This window comes from Acanthochromis polyacanthus, chromosome 8, assembly GCF_021347895.1.
Source record: "Acanthochromis polyacanthus isolate Apoly-LR-REF ecotype Palm Island chromosome 8, KAUST_Apoly_ChrSc, whole genome shotgun sequence".
NCBI lineage: Eukaryota > Metazoa > Chordata > Actinopteri > Pomacentridae > Acanthochromis > Acanthochromis polyacanthus.
Window position 1 is genome coordinate 27829814 of NC_067120.1, and position 27339 is coordinate 27857152.

At 38.9% G+C, this 27339-nt stretch overlaps 1 protein-coding gene across 4 annotated transcripts in view; it reads right to left on the bottom strand.

Annotated features, from left to right (window-relative positions):
• grm8b (glutamate receptor, metabotropic 8b) overlaps window positions 1-27339 on the bottom strand; it is a 417912-nt gene that overhangs the window by 301123 nt on the left and 89450 nt on the right. For all 4 annotated transcript variants that reach the window (XM_051951555.1, XM_051951556.1, XM_051951554.1 and 1 more), the window contains exon 3: window positions 9432-9648. In XM_051951555.1, the coding sequence (XP_051807515.1) occupies window positions 9432-9648 (217 nt within the window). The remainder of the gene's footprint in view (window positions 1-9431; window positions 9649-27339) is intronic.

The window sequence follows — 27339 nt, forward strand, 5'->3', positions numbered from 1 at the left end:
GAATTCATCATTTACTATCCTCTCCCAGAAATCCCTTATACGTTCCCTTTGCCACACATACGGACTTCGCCTATGAACCATCGCCCGTAGTCTTCGTCTCTTGTTCAAAACTGTCAAGGCAACCACAGTCGATGTAAACATAAGACACCTACACACAACAGGTTTTGGGCGTCCATTTTCCTGCAGTGAAATCTCGCGGGATGATATTTTACGAGAGTTACGATGCTTCTGCCCAGAACAACCTTCAATGGAAACACGTTCAAAGCGCAAATATATTTTGTCGAAATTTTAGAAATATCGCTTTTATTTTGCGAAAAACTGTAATGGAAACCCAGCTAATGTTGACCTGCGACTTTGTCCAAGTTTTACATTTTGGCCCATTCTTTCTGGCAACACAGCTACTATTAGGCTAGCGATTCCCACAACAAAGTGAAGCTTTTCTAAGCAGGTGGTCTAAATATGTACACTGCTGCTCAAAAGTTTTGGGTCACTTAGAGAGGTCCTTATTTTTGAAAGAAAAGCATTTTTTTTTCAATGAAAATAACATTAACTGAATCAGAAACACAATCCAGACATTGTTAATGTGGTAAAGGACTATTCTAGCTGAAATCAGAAGATTTTTTAATGGAATATCTACACAGGGGTACAGAGGCCCATTTCCAGCAACCATCACTCCTGTGTTCTCATGGTACATTGTGTTAGGTAATTGTGTTGAAAGGCTAATTGATGATTAGAAAACCCTTGTGCAATTATTTTACCACATGAACAAAAGTGTGAGTTTTCATGGAAAACATGAAATTGTCTGGATGACCCCAAACTTTTGAACAGTAGTTTATTTTTTTGAAAATGCTAGCATGATTAGCATTCTGGGGTCAGAATAAAGTGTAAGATAACCTAATTAAATGAATGCATTTACAATTTAAAGTGCTTTAACAAATGCCAACCATTAGAATGAACCATGGTTCATTTGGTACCTTTGTCCTGTTGTTGAAAATACATATTCAGGCTGCCAATGAAGCCATTTCCATGTGCAGCAGTGTGTGTGTGCATGTGTGTGTGTGTGTGTGTGTGTCTGTGTCTGTGTGTGTGTGTGTGTGCGCGCGCGCGTTCGTGCATGTGTGTGTGTAGGTGTGTACTTGTTTCTGCTATACCGGTGGGGACTTTGACCTGACTATTTGCTATAAAAGTGGGGACTTGTCTTACGGTGGGGACCTAAAATGAGGTCCCCACGGGTGGCAACACCGTTTTCTTGGCCATATTGTTGTTAATAAAAAATGTAAAAGTGCAAAAACGTTTGTTTAGGGTTAGGCATTGATTTGGTGATGGTTAAGGTTAGGGTTAGGGTAAGGGTTAGGAGTTAGATATGAATGGGAGTCAATGGTAAGTCCCCACCGGTATAGAAAAACAAACATGTGTGTGTGTGTGTGTGTGTGTGTGTGTGTGTGTGTGTGTGTGTGTGTGTGTGTGTGTGTGTGTATGCATGCGCAGAGACAACAATAGCAGAGATGAAAGCTCATTGATCCCACAGAGGGGCCACAGCTGCTCTCTGTACAGAGTCTCGTTATTAATCTGGTGCTTTTAAATGCTTCGATTGCAGCCATTCATCATGATTACTGCAGCCGCTGACATTTACACACAGATTACAGCAGTATCACAGAGCCAGGTAAATATATATGTATTACAGCAGTAAAGTGATAAAGCTGAAAGCATGACAGGTAGAAGACGAAAAATCTAATTTTATTTCTCTTTTTTCTTTATTTCACTGCAAGTTAACTGCAGAGAAACTGCTGTTTCAGCTATAATAAACTAATTCAGCCAAGCTGTTGTTTGGAAGAGGAAACATGAGCTGCAACAGGACGCTCATTATAGTTCAGACAAATAATCAATAGAGTGATACATCCAGGAATTCTTTGTTACTAAAAAGACATCTCAGTTGTTTTGCTTCTGGACATTTCTTTCCAAAAACAAGGTGATAAAAATTGCATTTTTTTTCTTTGCAAAAACAGTTAATTTCACATGGTAGAAATTCATTAAAGCACATGCAGTTTTGTAAGGAATAGTGATGGGAGTATCGATATCATAATATCGATATCATAATATCGATATATCGATACCCGTATGTGACCCATTTCGGAATTGACTACTCCATTAAACTATCAATTACTAATTAATAAATGCAAAATAAAAGTGCGTGCCAATTCAAGATATTTTTCGGTGACTTATTCCAGTGTTCTGTGCCGAAACACCCCCCAGTCCGCCGCATATTGAACTGGTCCATCCAAGTCAGGTGACCAGAAGAGGCGTGAGTTGTGCGTGTTTACCCTGTTAGCAACAACATGACACGGCATGAACACGTGAGTTTGAAAATACAGAGAAATGGAGAAATGGATGACAAAAAGAAGCACCTTGTGAACTTATTTTTCGCCAGGTGATAAAACTTAAACCAGGCGTGAATTGTGTGACAAGAAAGTTCAACACAGTAGCAACATGAGCAATCTTTTCAAACACCTTAAGTGTGTGCATCCCGAGGCTCATACTGAAGCTGAAAAAAGACAAGAAGCTGAAATAGAAGCAGAAAAGTCTGCAGCACCTGCACCCACCAGGCAAAGAACTTTGCAAGAAAGTTTAAAAAAGGCAAAGTCTATCCAGGTAGGGTAATGTGCCTGTCTGTGTCTGTCCCTAAATACAGAGACATCATGTTGCATTGAAGAAGCTGTTTGAATTTAAATAGAGTATCTTCTTTTTCATTCCATGGAAAGAATTGATTGAAGCTGACATTTCTGAGTAAAATAGTTAGGGGCCGAGCACTAACAGTGCAAAGCCACTATTGTAACCGCTGGGTTTATTATTCCTCTGTATCAAAAATAAGCTGGAATGTACAATACACTGGATACAAGCTGTCCAATTTCTTATTTATTCTTGTTAATCCTTTACAGATGACTCACATAGAGCCCAGGAGATCACCGGGAGCCTTGCTCAGATGACTGCAAAAGACTTGCAACACATTTCAATTGTTGAGGATCCAGGTTTCCATCATTTTATGAACGTGGTGGATCCCTATTACCAGATCCCAAGTCGGAAATCCCTGATGACAGATGTGCTTCCAAAACTATAAGCACAAGTACAAGAAACATTAAAAGATTCCATACAGTCAGCGAGCAGTCTGGTTTTAACATGTGATATGTGGACTGCAAGAACAACTGAATCTTATTTGACTGTGACAGGACACTTTATTAACAAGGACTGGCGGATGCAGTCCTGCAATCTTGCAACAATCCATGTAGCTGTACAGCACACAGCTGACAACATTTCTGAGCTCCTCAAGAAAATCACTGATAACTGGGACGTTACTAGTAAAGTTCATACAGATGTTACAGATAGTGGGGCTAATACGGTGTCTGCTGTCCAGAAAACTTGCTGGAAGCACATTCCATGTTTTGCACACACACTCTACCTCATTGTAAAGGACTCCATAAAAGGTGGACACAAGTCTTGAGTCCATCATGGAGAAATGTGGTGCTATGTTCAGTTCTTCCACCACAGCTCTAAAGCAATTGACAAACTAAAAGAGGTACAAAGTCAGTTGCACTTGCCACAGCACAGACTAATCAGTCCTTCCAGGATTTCACGGGTGTTTTTTCAAGCTTGTTGTGGCCGAAGATGCCTGAATTCGCGGCAGCTTTTCTATAAAATTGTGACGTAATTTGCGATGAAATTTCTTGTAATGAAATTGCATGAGACAGTGACAATTGCTAAAAAGTTGCATTTTTCTAGCTTTTATAACATGTTTCATTATTGTAATTGACAATATTTATTCTGAAATTCATTATTTAACTCTCCAACCCATTTATACAAAAGCTGGCATACCATGGTGGGAAATTAGCAGCAGCCAGATACTGGTTTAACATGAAGTGGTTGGTAGATTTAAAGCACAAAATGATAATTTACTATTGAATGAATCACATTTGGACAAATCTGTCAGTGGCTTAAAAACTTAATTTCACTTCCTGGCACACATGTATTCACACACAGGCACTCACATCAAGTCACGTCACTTAACAAGACAATCACTCGGAGAGCACAGTACTCCGCCAAGACCTTATTACCTGACCTTGCGCTGAACACATGCATGTGCTATGCATGTGTACATACCGAATCACGTCACCTAACTATGTAGCGGGCAGTGGGAATTGATGGGACTCGGAAACACCCCCACAATTTAATCAGTTGTTCCTTGTATCATTTCCAATATGTCCACAGTGGGGGATTTGTAGTAGGATCGCAATCATGTGATCATCAGCAGGCCGCTGAGGTAGCGTTCACTTGTTGTCATGGTTACCGTTCCGCTATCAGACGCTGTGCCCCTACCTCAATGGGAAATCCTGAACAAATCTGTGGATCCAGACTTTAACCCGCATCACTGCCAAAATCAAATCACTTGGTCCTTGTGTCATTTCTAATCTTCATTGAAAATTTCCTCCAAATCCCTTAGTCTGTTTGTGAGTAATGTTGCTGACAGAGGAATGATTCATGTATGCCAATTGTCACATAACTCCTCCATGCTCCTTGGTGGAATAATTAGTCTAACTTCCCTTCATTCTTTCAGAGGTGAAACAGATCTGGATGCAACAGTTTCCATCATGGAATTCGGTGACGTACGTGCATTACATGTGCACAGGGGACTGCTATGATTGTGGAATTCATGGGAGACAGACCAAAATTGCGGAAAAGTTGGAGTGATTGGATAAATTTGCAAGGTGGTGCAGAAGTCGCGGAGATTGGTTGAATTCGCATGATCGCAACATCGCAAATTCTTGGAGGAACTGACCAGTGCAAGCAGTGAAAACACAATGGATTTCTGTGCTGTACATGCTGGAGAGACTGCACAAACAGCAACAAGGCATCACAACTGCACTTTGTCTACTTGTGCCTGAATAGGGAAGAGCGGTCCCACATTACCCAGACCATTGAAGCACTAAGGAATTTGAAGAGGTCACTAAGGAGGTTTCAGCAGAGCAGTATGGGACTATTTCCAAAGTCATCCCGCTGGTCTGTGTTCTTCAACGTTCTGCAGGGCAGAAGGATAACACTCTGGCTTCACAACTTGTAGCACAATGCAAGCGGCACTTTCAAAAATTGAACATAACCACACTCTTGCAGCAAGCACCTTTTTGGACATCAGGTTCAAAAACACTGCTTTCTGTGACATCAGAAATGTGGAAACAATTAAATCACGAATCATCAGTCGTATGCAAGCCATGCGCTGCAGTGAGACAGAGATGTCCAGCAGTAAAGCCTCAACATCTGCATCTGTTACTGCATCAATATCAGCAGAGTGTTCAGCTTCCCAGGGAGGATTGTGGCAGGAATTGGACACCTGGGTTTTGGCTTCTCAGAGCAATCATACATTGAAATGCTCAGATACATGGAAGAAAAAGTGATCCCGAGGAGTGAGGACCCTTTTGCTTTGATGGAACAAAAAATGAGAGGACATCTCTACTACTACCTGATATTTGACAAGCGAAGTATTTAGATTAGACAAATATAATAATTAGCATATGAAACACTTCTGGTTGCGTTGTCAAGAAGAGCTTCAAGAATCATAAGGGGAATTATTTAGCTTGAGAGGTTATGTATAAAATTGAGGTAGCTGGAATCTATACAAGTTAAGGACCAAAATGTGAACAACAAAACAATTGAGGCACTGAACTTATATTTATGTACATTTATTAAACTAAACTAAACGGTAACAACAACAACAACAACACACATTAAGACAAACAACAACAACACAAAACAAATGAGATGGTGAGATGTGAATGATGGGAAAAGGAAGAAAGAGAACACAATATTTCCACGTAACACTGGGATTAATATTCCACTTGAAATATGATGTTTTGAGGGAGAAGGGATAAATAGACCACACCTAAAGGCATCCATAAATTTGATAGTAGGCTAATGTGTTAGCCTTTGAATTTTATCTTTGGAAAGATAATTTGAGAAAGTTGCACCAAGTTCCAGTGACTGAAAGGTACTTGCGTGCCCATGATGATGATGATGATGATGAGGATGAGGATGATGCTGCTGCTGCTGCCTCGGTGGATGGTCCGGTCGGCCTTGGTTGATGTGGGTCGGAACAACGGTGGACAGAGTGGAGCCTCGGAGTCTGGAGAACTCTTGGGTTGGAAGCCTCTGATGATAAAGGAAAGTTCTTTCTTTGAACAGAGGATTCTGATGGTGCAGGAGGACTCTTAACTGTGATGGTGAAAGGGGGCTCCAAGTAGGAAAAGAGACTCCAAGTGGTAAAACAGACTCCTCTGGGTGGACTCCTGATGTTAGATGGTAAAAGCGACTCCAAAATGGTGCTTTCAGATGTGGTCATTTAAAGTGGGCCTTCGCATATCATTAACTCAGCAGGGGTCTGGTACATCCTCCGTCAGGGAGGGTTGATGTCCAGATGTCCCTCACAGAGTTACATTTTCAGATAATTTCTATAACTTTCCAAAATATTGAAATTTGGTGAACATGGTTTATCTAGGAGCATTACTGACAGATAGCTGATTAAAATGATACCAAACATGATCATATGTGACTGGCAGAAATGTTGAAATTATGACATTGATACTAATACAAATAAAACTCAGGATTAAAGACAAGGCAAGATATAGATTGACCATGAAGTTATTGGAAAGTTCATTTGTTCTATAAAATGGGTATATTTAAAATGAGTTTAGTTCATAATTGTGAGATGATTGTCTTTATTGGTTCTGATTGGAGTTCAGAGTTCCTTGTCGGTAAGTGGAATGTCTTTGAAGTTGTCATGTAGTTTCTGAGCTCCCCCTTCAATGGCTCAGGAATCAGTCAGAATGTGTATTGGCGGCCATTTGGTCCCTTTGTTGGCCAGATAGTGAGTCGGGGTTTAAACCGGCTTTATTTTCATCCTGGAGTGGAGGTCTGTTTGGGGAAGTCCTGTATCACCTGGTCTCCTGCTCTCCTGCTGATTTGATACCTTGCATCTTCGGGCCAGATGTGGAAAGTGTCTTTGTTTACAGTGTCTTGGTGTCTCAGCTCCACTGATCAAAGCAAGCCTTGTGTCCACTGTGTCTGTGAAGGTGTTAAATCCATTCTTGTCCTGTTCCACATTTGATAATGGCTGGTGGCTCCTACACAGTCCTGCTGTCCCCAAAACAGTACAGACCCACCTCCATGCTTCACTTGAGATAGGGTGAGTTTTGTCATATAGCCCTTGACCTTCCTTTTCTGACCTATGGGTCCAAACAATTCCACTTTAGTGTTGTCACTCCAAACAACTCTACAGACGGAGCCGCATGAAATCTTATATAGTTATTATTACAGCGATGTTTGCGGGTATGAAGTCCTTTCTTGTCATTCTACCAAGGAATGTGGCGATCAGCATTGGCATCTCTGTCTGTCTGTCTGTTCACAGCATTACTGAAAAATGGATGGCATTTTCAGGGAAGGTCAGAAATGACTCAAGGATGAAGTGATTAGATTTTGGCAGTGATGGATCTTATAGTCTGGATCCATGGATTTGTTAAAGATTTCTTTATCATTGTGAGATAGCGGCACGACGTCACTGTAACTATGAATACAAGTGAATGCTATGTCCGCTGCCTGCTGACGATTACATGATTGTGATCCTACTACAAATCCAGTGGACTTATATGTCGGAAATGATACAAAAAACAGTTAATTATATTGTGGAGGTGTTTCCAAGTCCTATCAATTCCCACCTCCCGCTACATAAATATGTATCCAGTGTCCGTACATAATGTAGACATGCATAGCACATGCCTGTGCTCAGCGCAAGGTCATTTTGATTGTCGGTACATCTATTTTAAATGACCACATTCTATGTTGCTGTGATTTCTGATCATCACCAACTAATAAACAAATGCTGCATTTCTGACAATACCATATGGGGGAATGAACAGCCTTGGCAGAGCACTGTGCTCTCTGAATGCTTTTATTGTTTAATAATGTTTTCATAGTTTGGACTTTAGTTTATGCCTTCATCGGGCAATACAGGCTCTTTCCTCAAGTCTTACTTTAAAATGACTCATTTTGGAGAAATGTTGTTCTTTCTTTCACCCTCAGAAAGAGTTGTTGCTGTACCTGGAGTTTTACAGTTGTAGGTGAAGCTGCTAACTGTGTCTCCTGGAACTTGAAGAGTCTTGGAAATCTTTTTTCAAAACTGTCACTTTGATGTCACGATGTTGCTTCTTCTCTTAGTTTTTGAAACAGATGCTTTAGGTTTGCCATGTTTTCTACTCAGCTTTAATGTGAGTGTAGTTTATATTTGAATCACAGTTAAGGAAAACTATGTAGTAAAGTTACCAAATTCTTAATCAGGTTTTGTAACAGTTTGGTTGCCTGACTACCATATATTTGCATCTTCCAACTTTACAAAGTGCAGCAAACCTCTTTGGTGTAGTACATTCAGTCAGCTGGAAGTATGAGTAACACAACAAAAGCATTTGAAGTGCTACAGAATATTAAAGTTGCCTTATTCAAATTGAATACAGTATCATCAAACATATTTCAATTAAAGATCTAAATAAAACCATATTAAGTCCAGGCAGAAGTAAATAAAAAGTGTGACATGCAAGAGAAGAATAATGAAATAAAGTCGATATGAAAAATTGAGAGTATCGATTGGGATATCTTGTAAATGCATCAACATACAAGGTCTGAGAGAGCTGCTCCAGTCACAGCCTCTCATTCAAGCATGAAACAGAGCCGATGAAGCTGCAGTGAACACACACACACACACACACACACATTGTGTTTTTCTATCATTGTGGGGACATACCATTGACTCCCATTCATATCTGACCCCTAACCCTTACCCTAACCCTAACCTTAACCCAGACCAAAACAATGCCTAACCCTAAAGAAACGTTTTTGCACTTTTACTTTTTTCAGTAACAACAACATGGCCAAGAAAACACTGTTTAAACTTGTGGGGACCGAAATGAGGTCCCCACAAGTGATATTGTTTTCGGTTTTCCTACAGTTGTGGGGACATTTGGTCCCCACAAGTATTGCCAGCACCTGAGCACACACACACACACACACACACACACACACACACACACACACACACACAATGATCTCCTACATACATGTGACTGCTGACTAATTTTAGCACGCCTGTTACAATCTAATTAATGTTGGGGCTTGTCTGGGTGTGATAACATTTTAATGACTGAGAGCTGGGTCTGATTACCTCGCAGTGACCAGCCGAGGAGAAAACACTGTCGACTTCTATTGTAATTACATCAAGAGTCAATTACAAGACCTCTCACTCTGTTCACTCATAAACACATGTTGAGACACTGTACAGCAAATTTATCAAGCAGCAGACTTTAAGATCTGTTAACAGACTGTATTTGCTCAAGGTTTCCTACCTGACTCTCTGGAGATTTGGACGAAGGCCTCGACTCCACTCTCGCCATAGCTTCCCTCTGAGGCGAGTGTGGAAACATAGTTCCAGCCCATGGCTGTGACAATGTCCAGCATGGCCTGAGCCTGGTAGGAATCTGGAGGAACTACACGAGAGAAGAAGTCATAGCGAGTGTTGTCGCTGAGCTCTGGAGCCGTCGAGGCGTAGCTGATCTGAGGAATCTGTGGAGACAAAGCAAAGTTAAAACCACTAGAACTGTACGACCACCGGTACAACAGTCATACTAGAGGGTCTTTAAGATGAAACTGAGTCAGTATCATTCAGAGTAACTAAGAGTATTTTAACATCTTATTGCTCAAAATCATTTTTGCAAACTTCAAGACAGATTGCACCAGTCGATAGCAATACTAGTGCTCCAACAATAAGTTTAGGCTGACAGCACAGGCAGTAACTTTTCTCAGTGTCACACTAATGCATCATACCTATAAGATGTTTATGATCCATGAAGAAAACATTAATACTGTTCAGGCCAAAATGTCAAACTAATCCTATGTAATATCATCAAACAGGCTTTGTACAACTATAAAGTAAATATTAAACATGAAATTTGTTATAAACTAACAATTTCAGACTCTGTCCTTTAGCACATTCAATATGATAAAATATAATGGCTAAAACATTAAAGTCTGGGCTTTAAATTGTGCAGGTTTACTTAAAAATACAAAGGGTTGTGTGGCAGAAGCAGTTCTTTTAATAGAAAGAGGATAAACTGTATACGGGCCAGAAATAATAGCAGAGTTGGCAGCTAAATGTTTCATGAGCAGCTGTCTGTTGTTCACAGTTAAAAGAGAACACGTGGCTCACATTTGATTATATATATATATATATCTATATATATATATACACACACACACACACACACACACACACACACACACACACACACACACACATGCATATATATATATATGTCAAAGGTTGAAAGCATTCAATTCATTGTGAAAAAGCAGGTAATCACAGGATAAAATGGAAAATGACTTGGAAAAATGTGATTTTAGATGAGCAGAAAATCTGCTGCTTATTGAGAAAAGCTCCCTTTATTACTGCCTGAAAGTCAATAATGATCTAAGAATATCTCAGTAACGACAAATATAACCCTGCTGCTTTTTTTGTACAGTGACAGAAGACAGATGGAACTGTCTTGTAGAAGAATTTGGGGTCTCTGGTACCTGTCCCACACTGAGATTTTTGCCCCCCAAAATAGCCAATTTAAAATCTCGTCCAACTTTGGGATCTCATATTTTCCAAACTGAGGTACCTAGAAAGCTCCAGTTTGCTAAGTTATCACACAGGTTTGTGTAGAATGGAACCCAGGGGTGTTAGAACACTTCTGTGCAGTATTTCTAGTACTTTTAAGGTCCCAAACTCCACTCGTGAGTAAGTGTCTCTTAATTTTTTAGCATTTTTAGCAAGCCCCCATGGCCTGCAGAGCATAGGGAAACACCTGGGGATGTTTGTGGGGCACGAGCTACATGCAGAGGCCTTGTTTGCCAACTTACAGCTCTCTGGTATGTCTAGAGGCGGAGAAATAACCACTTAAAGATGCAAAAAATGCTGGCGAGGCTTTTTATAGCCCAAATTCTGAAAATTTCAGACCCCCACAACTCACAAACTATTTGAGCTACAGGCTTACAATTTTGCATAGAAAGTACTTTTGTGACTATCTAATGCAAATTTAGGACTAATTTGAAGATGGTGCGGCAACCATCATCTGGTGAAACCACACGGAATGACCCAGTAGGAAAAGTAGCTCCAAAGACAACCAATTAAATCTAGCTCCTAACTAAAGCAAAACACCAGAAAGTACGAAAATCTGGATAAGTCGACAAACATAGAATATGAAAATATAGTTAAGATAAGAAAGCCGGGAGAGGAGGACGGTGCAAAAGAAAGTTGTGCCGAGTCACCAGAGGGAATGACCCCAGAGACGAAGCAGCTAAAGTCAGCTAGCAGAGAACATGACACCGTCATATTAATGGAGTTGCTCAAATTAAGACGGGAACATGCCGAAGCAGCAAGTGACAACAGGAAAGCAATGGGTGGACTTGAAACGAACATGAAAGAGCTTATGGAAAGAACGACATCTTTGGAGCAAAGAACGGGGCACATGGAGGAAAGAATTGAAAATACGGAGGACAGGGCGACGTGACTGGAGCGCTCAGCCGCCTTCCTACTCCAGCAAACGGCCAAACTGTCAGTTAAGTGTGATGACTTGGAGTCAAGAATGAGACGCAACAATATACGGATTCACAGCATCCCAGAGGGTGCAGAGAAACACGTTACCATTGACTTCGTAACGGGACTTATTAACAGAGGTGGGTGGTAATGAGTTACATTTACTCCGTTACATTTACTTAAGTAACTTTTTGAAAAAAATGCACTTCTGAAAGTAGTTTTACTCTGCCATACTTTTTACTTTTACTTGAGTATATTTGTGAAGAAGAAATGCTACTCTTGCACCGTTACACTGGGCTTGTCGGAGAGATGGCCCAGTGGATCTACCACGACTGTGTTTCACCAATCAAACGAAGCAACAATAATCACGTGACTCTGTTTGATGTTGATGTTGTTTATTTTTGCTATTTTTTAAATTTTATTATTTGGAAAAACCATAATTTGCACATTTTACATTTTTGTCCATCTGATCACATCATTTCTAAAAAAAATAAATCGGATATGACAATCAAACAGTTACTCAGTACTTGAGTAGTCTTTTCACCAAATACTTTTTACTCTTACTTGAGTAACTTTTTGGATGATTACTTTTTACTTCTACTTGATATTATTTTGAAGTAACATTACTCTTACTTAAGAACAGTTTTTGGCTACTCTACCCACCTCTGCTTATTAAGTCCAAAATCCAAATTGCAGGTGACATTGAAATATGCATTATTATAAAGCACTACAATGTGAATCTAATGACAATAACATGGATGTTAGCGAAAAATTGAAATTGGAAGAAAATATAATAACAGATGGTGATTGGGAGGAAACATTCAGATCTGGACATAAATTGAGAGTCCAACATGGAGGGAGCTCGATTTGAAAGTGAAGATGCGTTCTTTTAACACCCCATCTATCATTGCAAAATATAGTTAAACATCAGATTTGTGAAGGAGGAACTGTGGCATGGTGGATGAATTCACATTCTGGGATTGCCTGAAGATCATAGACTTTTGGAGGTGTGTGAAAACAGAAATAAAAAGATCTGGGTATTTATGTACATCTTGACTCAGCCCTGTATATACTTGGGACCTGAAGATCTGATAGACAGAGATAGTAGATATTGAGAGTTCTGCTCTTGATAGCAAAGAAAATTATCACAATCAGTTGGTTGAAGGAACATCCCCCCAAGATAATGCAATGGACAGAGTAAAAAAGGTTTTAATGATGGAAAAAATTACAAGACTACAACTAAAACTAGAAAAAATTGAGAGAAGATGGAGACCACTAATACAAGCGATGCCAGAGCTCTAAATACCTCTCTCTCTTTTAATGTATTTATTTTATTTATAGAAGTTGCTTTTTGGTTCCTTACTTACCCGTGTTAGAAGTCAGAATTCAAGATTTTTGTTGGTATCTATGTAAAATATGTAATCTTGACTTGGGTATGACTTGTATGGAAAGGAAAAAATATATGTATTTATGACTGAAGGTAACATGGTATGGACTGAGTAGTTTGTAAATTGCCGTGGTATTATTTCTGTACATCTTCATCTGTTTTACCTATCTGGAATAAATAAAAAGTTTAAAAAAATGTAAATGAAACATTTTTGTTGGTTAGTTTCACATATATGTCTATCCATCGATTCAGTCAACCAAAATTTATTTGAATTGAAAAACTTTGCTTATTGTGTCAAATATTGCTATTTGATGAAAAATGTGATTAATTGCAAAAAAATTAATTACAAAACCTGCAATTAATTAGAAACATTTTTTTTAAAATTGCATCCCACGACTTATTATACATCTCATGGTTTACAATCACCGTGTAGAAATGACACATAACTTTTTTATTTATTATAGGAATATTTGTTTGATTCTCTTTTTTTGGAAACAAATAGTTGAAAGTATTGTGGAGGTGGTTGTGTCAGCTATTGTCACAATCTCCCCTGCCATGCTGACTAGAGACTTGCATTGGAGGTTTTATTGCTGGTTCAAGAAATGTTCTGCATCATTGATCAAATGCCCAACAAGAGCCAGACAAAACTAAAGTTTGTTAAATGCTTAAGCTTAATCTGAGGTGCGGTTCACTTGCTAAAAAATGAAAAACAAAGGTCAGAATGAAGACAGAGATTCACAACAAGCTGGAGGTGTTAACAATGGAGGTTGTAGAGCTTCTCCAAGGAAGATATAGTTTGCTGTCTTTGTGTTGAAGACTTCAGGCAGTAAACTTTCACAGAACAGTAACTTTGATGATTTTGTTTGAGTTCATGGGTATTCATTTCTTATTAAGACCTAAACTTTGGGAAGCTGCTTAGTGGCTGGGTGGTTAGCACTTGCACCTTGCAGCTAGAAGATCCCCGGTTTGTGCCCTGGCCTTCCTGGAATTGTCCCTTCCTTGGTTCAGGCTGTCTGTCATCTCACACACACTAATTGAGAGCAGGATGAAAAAAAAAACAGCATTCTAGATCAGGCTTTTAAAAAGTTATCCACATTCTCCTGCAAACATCCCAAAGGTTGTTGAGATTTAAACAAATTGAACGTTAAATGTTGACCCTCTTTACTTTCCTGTTGTCCACTTTCTTGTCACATTTGAGTTAGCGAGCTGTGCTGTGTGAATTAGAGAGGTGGATCAGGTCATAGATCCCGAAGCAAGGAGGCAGACAGGCCTGGCGGGGCTGGATAATGGTCCTTTAGAGAAGGATTGAAGGGCTGATTGATTTCACTTCAGTCAGAGGCTGGCGTGTTAGGCTGAGCGCCGCTGGGCACCTCATCAGGATTCACAGAGGAAAAAGAGGAGGGATGAAGATGGACAGTCGAGGGCCTGACAGCAATACAAATGTCACTCAGTCTGACTTGCTCAGTGACAGAAAGCAAATTAAAGGCTTGTACTGTAAATATAAACCTGTCCCAGAGCTGACACTATCAGAGCGCTGCAGCTTTAACACATCAGAGGGGCTGAAGTTTATTTTTCTCCACACCTTGATACAAAGAACTTGTGTGAAGGTTGGTTGCGAGAGACTTTAAACATTTCCCTCTCTATTCATCTGATGACTGGAGGTACTGGTTACTTTAGTGATTTAAATTCTAATGTGACATGAGTTAAATGACCCACAATTGTTAACTAAAACTCTGAAAAACAGTCTCTTAGCTCAAAAACACAATGACTTTGAGATATTATTGCAAACATTTTGAGAGATTTTTTTTAGCTTCATCTGAATATAGTCATATTTTCAGACCTTTAACAATATAATTTGTGTGCAGGCACTAAGCACCAGATTAAAATTTTAAATCAGTTGTTATACACGCCCACGCACAGAAGAAAGTGGAAGTAGGAACATTGTTTCATTCTTTTACCACTGCTATTTGAAAAACTCGTTACACAATATCTACTTGCCAGAATTATTTAAAAATATCTAAGTTAAAAAATCCAATAGGCATCAGATAATTAGCCAAATGTCAAAATGTCCTTCATCCTTTTAACATATACTTTCAGTTCATTATGGTGCAGTAAAGAGCATATGTAAGCAAAAAGCTTGAATCATGTGTTTTACTGTTGTGCAGACGAGAAAAAGAATGTGTAATTATGAGAATATGATAATACAACAAATGCTGATGGTCATCGATCATAGCTGTTAGGAAGGTCAAGGGTTTTGTGGCACTACCTGGTGTAATTATATAGATATGAGTACTCTGGAAAATGACATTAAAATCAGAAGATTTAATTTGTGTAAAGCGATGTACTTTTGGGCCATTCCAGAATTGAGGGACATTTTTCATCCCACCCATCCAATTCCAAATAATCCATGGAAAAAATATTAAAACATGCAGTTGTGAAAATGTATTTTTCCTGAGACCAAATCTTAAAAATATATATATATATATATATATATATATATAAAATTGTATAAAAACTATATAATTTAATTTTTATGATTTTATTTGACATTCAATTTGGTCATTGGGAGTGGCACAAGAGAAAAGTTTCATTTTTGGGGCAACATCAGACTTATTTGGTATTTTTAAAAATATTTAAGAACATTCTTTTCTCCTAGTTTTTTATTACTTGTTCTCAGGACAAGTAAAATTACACAACAACTGCGTGTTTTAGTATTTTGTACACTGATTATTTAAAATTTGATCGGTGGGACGTAAAATGTCCTCCAATTCTAGAATGGCCCTTATGTTGCTAAAACATGTGACGAGAACATGTGAAATGTTTACAGTTAATCCAGACTAATGAGGGGTTTACTCCTGACTGAGCGTGTCTGAAAGGCCTACACAGAATGAAACTATTATCATTAATGCTTAGTTCATAGGAAAACTGACAGAAATTATTATAGTAATGACAAAAATGATGTGGTAGTGATTTTTTTTGTGAAACGACAGACTTTTTGTTATCACAGAGAGTTCAAAATGTGTTATGTTATTAAAAATATTACAGTGACTTACTGAGAAAAATCTCACATGCCCTGCTGTTGGATTCTCAAGGAGTTCCTGTCATGACTGGAAGACTGCAATGTTAATTAGCAGCCGATTTGGGAACCCTGCTGATCAGCTCCCAGCACACTCACTTCTTTATTCTCATAGCAAGAAATCACCAGCTAAAAAAAGCATCACCATGTGATATCTAAAGGGAATAAAACAACTTTGGACTTTTAATGTACTTTTTTCTTTGTTTTTCTTTTTCTTTTTTGCCTTTTTTGTCTGAGAAGAGTGGGGGAAAGAAATGCAGCAAATGACCATAGATCAAACTCAAACCATGGTCATGTCGGGGACTGTAGGAGCGTTTCAACGGTTGCCTGCTCAGCCAGTTGAGCTACTTGGATGCTCTAGTCTATGTGTATTTTAATGCGATCACTTGATACATATGAATTCTTTATTGTAAAGCACTTTAATACCAATATTTTGCCAACCCAACCATCCACCCTGAGCTCCTCCTTGTGACAATTTTGGGGCTTTAAAAGAATATCACATCACTTCCATTTTTGCTCCTGTCATAATAATCACAACCACGACAAGGTTCTATCACAATGACACCCCACTGTGGCTTGTAAAAAGCTGCTTTCACAAATAGGGAGTTTCTCACTGAAACTACTCTTCTTCTTTTTTTTTATTTCAAATCAGTATTGGGGTGCAATAACATAGTTCATACTTTTTACAACAAATAATAATAATAATAATATATACACACGTGGACAAAATTGTTGGTACCCCTCAGTTAAAGAAGGAAAAACCCACAATTCTCACTGAAATCACTTGAAACTCACAAAAGTAACAATAAATAAAAATTTATTGAAAATTAAATAATCAAAATCAGCCATCACTTTTGAATTGTTGATTAACATAATTATTAAAAAAAACAAACTAATGAAATAGGGCTGGACAAAAATGATGGTACCCATAACTTAATATTTTGTTGCACAACCTTTTGAGGCAATCACTGCAATTAAACGATTTCTGTATTTGTCAATGAGCGTTCTGCAGCTGTCAACAGGTATTTTGGCCCACTCCTCATGAGCAAACAGCTCCAGTTGTCTCAGGTTTGATGGGTGTCTTCTCCAAATGGCATGTTTCAGCTCCTTCCACATATGTTCAATGGGATTCAGATCTGGGCTCATAGAAGGCCACTTTAGAATAGTCCAACGCTTTTCTCTCAGCCATTCTTGGGTGTTTTTGGCTGTGTGTTTTGGATCGTTGTCCTGTTGAAAGACCCATGACCTGCGACTGAGACCAAGCTTTCTGACACTAGGCAGCACATTTCTCTCCAGAATGCCTTGATAGTCTTCAGATTTCATCGTACCTTGCACACTTTCAAGACACCCTGTGCCAGATGCAGCAAAGCAGCCCCAAAACATTACTGAGCCTCCTCCATGTTTCACCGTACAGACAGTGTTCTTTTCTTCGTATGCTTGGTTTTTGAGTCTATGAACATAGAGTTGATGTGCCTTACCAAAAAGCTCCAGTTTGGTCTCATCTGTCCAAAGGACATTCTCCCAGAAGCTTTGTGGCTTGTCAACATGCATTTTTGCAAATTCCAGTCTGGCTTTTTTATGAGTTTTTTTCAGCAGTGGTGTCCTCCTTGGTCGTCTCCCATGAAGTCCACTTTGGCTCAAACAATGACGAATGGTGCGATCTGACACTGATGTACCTTGGCCTTGGAGTTCACCTTTAATTTCTTTGGAGGTTGCTCTGGGCTCTTTGGATACAATTCGAACGATCCGTCTCTTCAATTTGTCATCAATTTTCCTCTTGCGGCCACGTCCAGGGAGGTTGGCTACTGTCCCGTGGGTCATGAACTTCTGAATAATATGAGCCACTGTTGTCACAGGAACTTCAAGCTGTTTAGAGATGGTCTTATAGCCTTTACCTTTAAGATGTTTGTCTATAATTTTTTTTCGGATGTCCTGGGACAATTCTCTCCTTCGCTTTCTGTTGTCCATGTTCAGTGTGGTACACACCTTTTCACCAAACAGCAGGGTGACTACTTGTCTCCCTTTAAATAGGCAGACTGACTGATTATGAGCTTGGAAACACCTGTGATGTCAATTAAATGACACACCTGAGTTAATCATGTCACTCTGGTCAAATAGTTTTCAATCTTTTATAGAGGTGCCATCATTTTTGTCCAGGCCTGTTTCATTAGTTTGTTTTTTTTTAATAATTATGTTAATCAACAATTCAAAAGTAATGGCTGTTTTTGATTATTTAATTTTCAATAAATTTTTATTTATTGTTACTTTTGTGAGTTTCAAGTGATTTCAGTGAGAATTGTGGGTTTTTCCTTCTTTAACTGAGGGGTACCAACAATTTTGTCCACGTGTGTAGATATAAATACAAATTTACATTCCTGTGATTTGAAAAGGGGATGGAAGAAGCTTACGCTTATAAGGCTCCAGCCCCTCACTCGACATCACTCACAACAACAGACAATACAATATAACATTATTACAATCACAATCAACAAACACAAGACAAAGACAAGACAATGACAGGCCCACACATACTCCGACCCCACACCCTTCTCTCCCAAAAGAGCACATGACAAACACACAACCAAAAGAAGCAGGCAGCAAAACTTGCTGGCTACTCCCCCTGAACAAGTATTTATATGTACAGCATCAAAGTAAAGTAATGTCAGCCATACCCAGGCCCATGCACACACAGTGAGCATGAGTCTGTTCATGGCTGCGTTATTAAATCATTTCCTCTTGGTACTTTTCCATTATGTATCTTTTAAATGTGATTTTAAACCTAACTAAATTTTTACAAGCTTTAATTTCTTCAGATAGGCTGTTCCATAATATGACTCCCTTCACCGAGATACACATAGACTTTAGGGTTGTCTTTACTTTGGGCTGGTATAATTTATCAATTCCTCTCAGATTATATTTATGAAGAGCATCTCTGTTTTGAAATAAATTTTGGATGTTATTGGGCAATGAATTTTTTGATGCTCTATACATAATTTGAGCTGTTTTAAAATTTACTAAGTCTTGTAATTTTAAGTTAAAGGTATTAAGAAACAGTGGATTAGTGTGATCATTATACTTCACTTTATGCACAATTCTGATGGCTTGTTTCTGCAGAGTAACTAAAGGTAACAAATTAGTTTTGTAAAAATTTCCCCACACTTCAATACAATAGCTCAAGTATGCCATAATGAAGGAGTGATACAAGATAAATAAAGCTCTCTGAGTGAGCATCAGACTACATCGTTTCATCACACCAACACACTTAGCTACTTTTGAACGTAAATGATTTATATGAGGCTTCCAAGATAGCCTTTCATCAATGATTACACCTAAAAACACATTTTGTTTTACTCTTTCAATAACTGTATTACTAACAGTAATTTGCACGGGTAACTCCTTATTCCGTTTCCCAAACAGCATAAATCTGGTCTTTTTTAAGTTCAGAGACAATTTATTTATGTTAAACCAATTATTTAACTTGCACAATTCTTGAGTTACTGCATTCTGAAGTTTCTCCAAATTTTCTCCAGAACATAAAATATTAGTATCATCTGCAAAAAGTATGAATTTCATGATTTTAGATAATTTACAAATGTCATTAATGTAGAGTAAAAACAATGTTGGCCCAAGAATTGAACCTTGTGGTACCCCACATAAAATGCTCCGGTTTAGAGATTTATATTGATCAATCTGTACAAACTGCTGCCTATCTTTCAAATAGCTTTCTAGCCAGTTATGTCGAATTCCTCTAATACCATATTTTTCCAGTTTATTTAATAAAATGTCATGATCAATCGTATCAAAAGCCTTCTGTAAATCAATAAAAATTCCAATAATAAATATGTTTTTCAATACAGTTTGTGATTTCCTCTACAAGATCAATTAAAGCAAGTGATGTTGATCGTCCTTGTCTAAAGCCATATTGAGCGTTGGATAGCAAATTATTTTTTCCAATAAAACTGAGAAGTCTTGAATTGAATAATTTTTCCAGTATTTTTGAGAGCTGCGGCAAAAGGGAGATAGGCCGGTAATTTGTAAAACAATGTTTGTTTCCTGATTTAAATAAAGGGATTACTTTAGCTACTGTCATTTCTGAGGGAAACTGTCCACATTGAAATGACAGGTTACAAATATGTGTGAGTGGCTTAACAATTGCTTCAGCCACAAGCCTAATTGTTCTCATGTCTATTCCATTAGCATCCTGTGATATTTTATTACTACATTTCCTTAGAGTCTCCAATACCTCATCCTCATTAGTTGGAGTAAGAAACATTGACTTTGGATTTGTCTCAATCAAATTACAGAACTGTTCACTGCCACTTGGAATATTTCTAGCAAGTTCAGGTCCGATATTCACAAAGAAATTATTAAATCTATCTACAATTTCTTCTTTATCACTAATAACCAAGTCCTTTTCCACAAAATACTCTGGATAACACTCACTCTAAACTCAGCTTTTTGTATTATTTCATACTAACTGTTGTTCATTATATTTTAAGACAAGAAGCTAAATGGACTTAAAAATAAAGTACAATTTTACCAAAATAAGATTTTAAACACAACACAAAATAACCAGAAAATCATCCATCCATCCATCCATTCTCTATACACCGCTTTATTATCACTAGGGTCGCGGGACCAAAAAATCAATAAAACACAAATTATCTGAGGGAAAAATGCATTCAAAAATAGAAAACCAAACTTAATAGAAGCTAAAGACTGGGGTGCCTTTTTCTGATCCTTATATGAGTACTGACAGGAAGGAAAATTCACATTAATAATGGTCGAAGTTGCCATGCACAGAATCCAACTCTTCCACTCTTCCAAACTTCATCTATCTTTCAAGATCTCATAAATAATGTCAATACAATCATCCATTGTAGGTGTCTCAATGACATTTTAGCAATAGCTTTCCTGCGCTTAAAACCCGCAATGATATCGAGTGTTAGAGGTGATGGAACACCACTGAACTACAGGGTCTCTGGTTTAAAACGAATGTCCACACTGAAAATTCTTATGTGCCTTCAGCCAAAAAATTCATACACAAGTGAACTTAAATGGATGAAAATATTCTGAATTTAAGGAACATTCTTCTTCCTGTATGTTAGATGCATCCTGACAGCACCAATCTGTCAGCCTACTGAGACCTGGTGGACTGCAACAGACGTAGTGCCACACTGAGGTCAGGTTTATGTGTGTGGACATCTTTACACGACTTTCACATCAGAGGTGACGCTCACCACTTTGTCATCTCAGGCTGTTTTCTGTGACAGAGACTGATGCTCATCATGCTGCGACAGCCTGATGTTTTCTGCTCGACTGAACGATAAAATGAGAAATCCATCAGTGTTGACAGCAAACGTCCATCTTCTTTCATTCTATGCTCTGATTTTCTTATTTAAAGCAAAGCTCTATTTACTGTCATCTGTCTCTTTCCTGGACAATAAACAGTTTCGCCCTGGAGGCAAAATTCGACACGACTTCTGCTGTTGCTGCTGTGTTTCTCCTAATGTTTCTCTCTCGTAATGATGAAACTGAATTCAGGATGAAGTCAGAATGACTCACTGCCCTGTTAAACAGTTTCTTCTCAAAAGAAAATACTCAACAACCAGGCAAGAACTCTGTTTCTTTTCTTAATTAAAATGCTTATACCAACAACACTCTCCAGGTTCTTTCATTTCCAGAGGGTTCTCTGACTTTATTCTGTAAACATCGCTGAATAAACCAACTCAGGAGCCTAAAGGCAGAACTGAGCTTTGACCCCTCCACCCATCTTGACTTGATATTTAACATCCTATTATTTCCATGTCAAATTGAAACTGGTTCCCTGTAACAATCAAACAAGCCCTGAGTTAGTTAGTTTGGAGGAATGGCAGGTATGGGAGGCTGCTGTAAGAAACACACATGAATGATAATTTAGTAAAACCGAGTTATAACCAGGGGTGAAAGTAAGCCAGTGCGGTCCTGTACTGTGTACCGGGAAGAGATCTGGTGGTGGTATGCCACTCTTCCACTGGTATGCCACCCGGCTGCCTGTTATTGACCATTCACTCAGCAGTACGTGAGTGCGCATGTGTGTCTACTTTCCGTAAAACAGCAATCGCTATTGCTAGTAGCAGCCAATAGCAAATAGGTGTGCTTGATTTATTGCACTGGGACATTTTCCACAACTCGTCAATAGACGTCAACAAGCGCCGCTTACGCCGGGACGGGGTGAGCAGTAAATTACACCTGAAATTCCACACGTTCTTGTGATTGGCTGAAAAACTTTCAACTGGATTTACAGCGGTTATCATCGACAGATACGTATGTTAAATAAAAATGGAGAGAAGCATAGCAAAAAAGTTTAAAAAAATTTTTTTGCCAAAGTAATAATGCAGAGGAAAATAACCTCTTTGATTAAAAGAAAAGGCAGGGACACTGAAGATGGTTTACCACAGAAAATCAGAAATTAAGTACAACTACTATAACTACTTTGGGCCTCTGGAAAATCTTTTAGGTGATGTGTTTTGATGTTTAGTTCCATTCTGAGTGTTTGTTCCTGACCTCATGTCTGTTCTTAGAGCCTTGTATTCTGGATGTTTATCAGTGTTTCAATTAAAGCAAAAGATATAAGATTTTCTTCAGCCTGCTCCCTTTCGAGTAGGGGTGTGTATCACATAACATGTGTGTATGATTGGTTATCTGGTGATCTTAAAATGTGCATTTCTGTGCTACAAATCCTTGACGAAATAAATGAATTGAATTGAATTGAAAAAAGTTTACCGTATTTTCAAGTGTTATTAATTCCTACCTATTCCATTGGCCTACAGTAAAATATTAATATGTTTTTATTTGTTTGCGTTTTGACTTTGCTTTTTTTTTTAAATGCATGAAGTTAGAGCGAGATAAGAGTTTTGGTAATAGCACCGGCAAGAATTTAAAACTACTTTCACCCCTGGTTATAACAATATTAAACTAGACAAGCACTCAGAGAGCGAAGTATTCTGCCAAGGCTGTTCTTTCTCCCTGTCTCCCTCGTCTATAGTAAATGGCCACATTCTATGTTGCTATGATTTCTGATCATCAATAACTACTCAAGAAATGCTGCATTTCTAAAAAACATGTTGCATTTCTGACAATGGCATTTGGGGGAATGAACAGTCTTGGCGGAGCACAACCCTCTCCGGGTGCTTTTTCTTTTTTTAATGTGACATTGTGATCATTTTAAAGAAAGCTAAATAGTTTTTTGTTCACAGTTTCACACCTGATATTGCACACTGCTGCAATTGCAGCACATTTTGCTTTAGTTACTGAAGATGGGTGTCAAGTAAAACCTTTGAACCCCAAATAGTTTCTGGGTGTTTTTCATTCCTGTCACATTTTTACCTCTGCCAAGGAGGTTATGTGACAGCCGGCGTTTGTGTGTCCGTCTGTCTGTTAGCAAGATAACTCAAAAACGCCAGGGCAGATTCACATGAAATTTTGAGGGGATGTAGACTATGGTAAGAGGAAGAGCTGATTTAATTTTAGTGGAAATCCTGAAAGGATCCTGGATTCTGGATCACTTTTAATTTTTTAGTATGTTTTAGTATGTGCACCAAAATAGGACAAAAACATCATAGGTTAGTATGTTGTCCAAAAAACTGGAGCAAGGTGTCCACATAGCTCAGCTGGTTAATCAGGTTAAAATAAATTTCACCGTTAATTAAAATAATGTTCCACGGATTTGGGTAACGACCCCAGTGCCTCCCCAGAGAAGGGTGCACATGGAGAGACAGCTCACCCTGCCAATGAGCAATTGTGCCATGGTCTGCCGCCGCAGGTCAGCCACATGCACATGCATGTCCACACAAATGCTGGAGTCACAGGAGGATATCACTGATAAATGCGGTAACGGAGTTAAGAGAGCTTCAAACTGTTTAGTGTGAGATAACTGGCATTTTCAAACAATGGATAAAAATAATTTAACTATTTTCAGAGAGATTAGCCCTTTTCAGACTCTGCACAAATGCAACTTCAAACTTTAAGTCATTTGTGACAAAAATCGCATCACAGATCAGGTGTTGCTCTAGCTCAGCTTCACCTTTCTGAGACAGTAATGATAAGTAATGGGTTTTTCATTGCCCTTTAGCCACTACATTTGTCAACACAATCTGTGCATCTCAAAGGACTTGGAGATTGACAGGATGAAAGGGCTTCACAATTTCATCACCCAGAGATATTGCTTTTCCAACATGTGTGCATTCTACTGCTCCAATTACAGCTGGAAAATAAGACATTACTGCAAATTGCATTTTGTTGTCAGCCTGTTCAACTGCAGTGTATGGGAATTTGACATGCCTCTGTCTTAGACACAAAGGGCACGACAGGGCTAAAGGGGTTATGCTTTCCATATGAACGAGCCATGCAGAAATCCGCACGAGAGAATGTATGTGGCTTTATGTTCTGTGTGGCATCTGCTCCCAAACTGCAGGGGGCAGTGTATTGCAAACACATGTCTACCTAGTCTACTCTAGTACTAAACTAGAGTAGAAGAAGTTTGCCATTGTTTATACCACTTACAGCATGGCATTTTACTGATTAGCTGCATTTCAGCAGTTAGTTTTAATTTCACACCATAAACTGTTCATAACCTGGTTGTTGCAGTGATCTGTGTGATGAATCGCATTAGTGCTCGTACTTCTAGATTTTAGCTACGAGTAGGTCCTGGTCCTTTGCCATGTTTTTCTGCGCAGCTCTGTCTGCGTAGCTAGAAAAATGTGGAGGAGCATGACACAGAAATTTTTCCATGTGAGAACAGCCACTCGAGGGGGCGTGGCTGCTAAAATTACAGAATTTGTCCGCACGGAGCCGCACGGACCTTGCGCACGTGGCAAGCATAAAACAAGCTTTAGTGTTCACAGAGTTATTTTAAAAATGTCATCCAGCTCCCTCTCAAATGTGCCTGCTTCAGGGAGTGCAAGAGTTGTCACAACCTGAAGCTCGTCCAGAACTACATAGGTCTGATGGTCTGACATGGAACCCACTTTCACACATAGCTTCAACTCTTCTGGGAAGGCTGTCCACAAGGTTTAGGAGTGTGTTTATGGGAATTTTTGATCATTCTTCCAGGAGTGCATTTGTGAGGTTACACATTGATGTTGGACGAGAAGGCCTGGCTCTCAGTCTCTGCTCTAATTCATCCCAAAGTGCTCTATCATGTTGAGGTCAGGACTCTGTGCAAGCCAGTCAAGTTCATCCACACCAGACTCTGTCATCCATGCCTTTATGGACTTTGCTTTGTGCACTGGTGCAGTCATGTTGGAAGAGGAAGTGGTCAGTTCCAAACTGTTCCCACAAAGTTGGGAGCATGAAATTGTCCAAAATGTCTTGGTATGCTGAAGCATTAAGAGTTCCTTTCACTGGACCTAAGGGGTCAAGCCCAGCTCCTGAAAAGCAAACCCACACCATAATTCCCCCTCCAACAAACTTTACTCTTGAAATCTACCTGGGGCTATCTCAAGAGTAAAGTGTACACGACTTAACACGAGTTAAAACTGAGAATTCAGGATGAAATTCACAGTATCCCAGCTGAGATGTTGCAGCGGTCAATGAGGAATCTCAACAGCAGACTTCAAGAATGCATTTGTACAGGAGGACACCATCTACAGGAAGTATTTTTTTAAAAATTAAAATTCCATCATTGTTTCTTAAATGGCATGTTTCAAGGTTTCAATTACTATGAATAAAATATTTTTCTTCCATCACTCTTGGTTTTATTGGATTGTTAAAATGTTCCCGTTTTTTTGTGTCACCCTGTATATATGTCAGGGTAGCGACTGCAATTTGGTAGAGTTAGAGTCTCTACCAGTAGAGATTGCAATTGGAGTCTCTACCAGTAGAGATTGCGATCGCAACCTCTACCAGTAGAACTGGAGTTTCTACCAGTAGAGATTGCAATTGGAGTCTCTACCAGTAGAGACTGCGATCGCAATCTCTACCAGTAGAAACTCCAATCCTACCAGTAGAGATTTGTCAGGGCTAAGGTTAGACTTTTAAGGTTAGGGTCAGGGGTCAGGGCAGGGGTCAGATTTAAAGTTCCATCTCTACTGGTAGGATTGGAGTTTCTACTGGTAGAGATTACAATCGCAAACTCTACTGGTAGAGACTCCAATCGCAATCTGTACTGGTAGAAACTCCAATCCTACCAGTAGAGATTTGTCAGGGCTAAGGTTAGACTTTTAAGGTTAGGGTCAGGGGTCAGGGCAGGGGTCAGATTTAAAGGTCAGGGTTAGTTAAGGTTACGATCAGGGGTCAGGGCAGGGGTCAGATTTAAAGTTCCATCTCTACTGGTAGGATTGGAGTTTCTACTGGTAGAGATTACAATCGCAAACTCTACTGGTAGAGACTCCAATCTCAATCTCTACTGGTAGAAACTCCAATTCTACTGGTAGAGACTCCAATCGCAATCTCTACTGGTAGAAAGTCCAACTCTACCAAATCGCAGTCTCTACCCTGACATATATATATATATATGTGTGTGTGTGTGTGTGTGTGTAGGTAATATAATTCATTATGTACATGTGTCATTTTAAATGGCTTTTACCGTTTTAATAAATAAACGGAAATGATGAAAAAAAAAAGAACAACATTCAACATTCTGTTATTACGAACCCCCCACCCCCCTTTGACCTATTAAACTGCTTGGCACCAGAAAAACAGTTCAATAAATTAGTGCTTCATGAATGCAGTTACGCAGAGACAAGGATGGACCATCAACTGATCAGAATATTAATTGCTCTCTTAGCAAGAAACATTGACTCAGTGTCTTCATTGGTACATACTCTACCATTCAAACTTTTGGGGTCACCCAGACAATTTTATGTTTTCCACGAAAACTCACACTTTAATCCATGTGCTAACATAACTGCACAAGGGTTTTCCAACGATCAATTAGCCTTTCAACACAATTAGCTAACACAATGTACCATTAGAATACAAGAGTGATGGTTGCCAGAAATGGGCCTATATACCCCTATGTAGATATTCCATTAAAAATTCACCTTTCTATCTCCCTTCCTCAATTCTTAAAATGTAGCATAAATTTCAGATCCAGCACACTGCGATTGTGTTCTTCTAAAAATAACTGAACTGTCTTCACTCGGATGCTGCTTGCTGCCACATTATTCATCTGGGAAACCAAAAACCAGCTGACAGTCAGAAATTGATCTGACTCTCTGAGCTCTGCCCAGT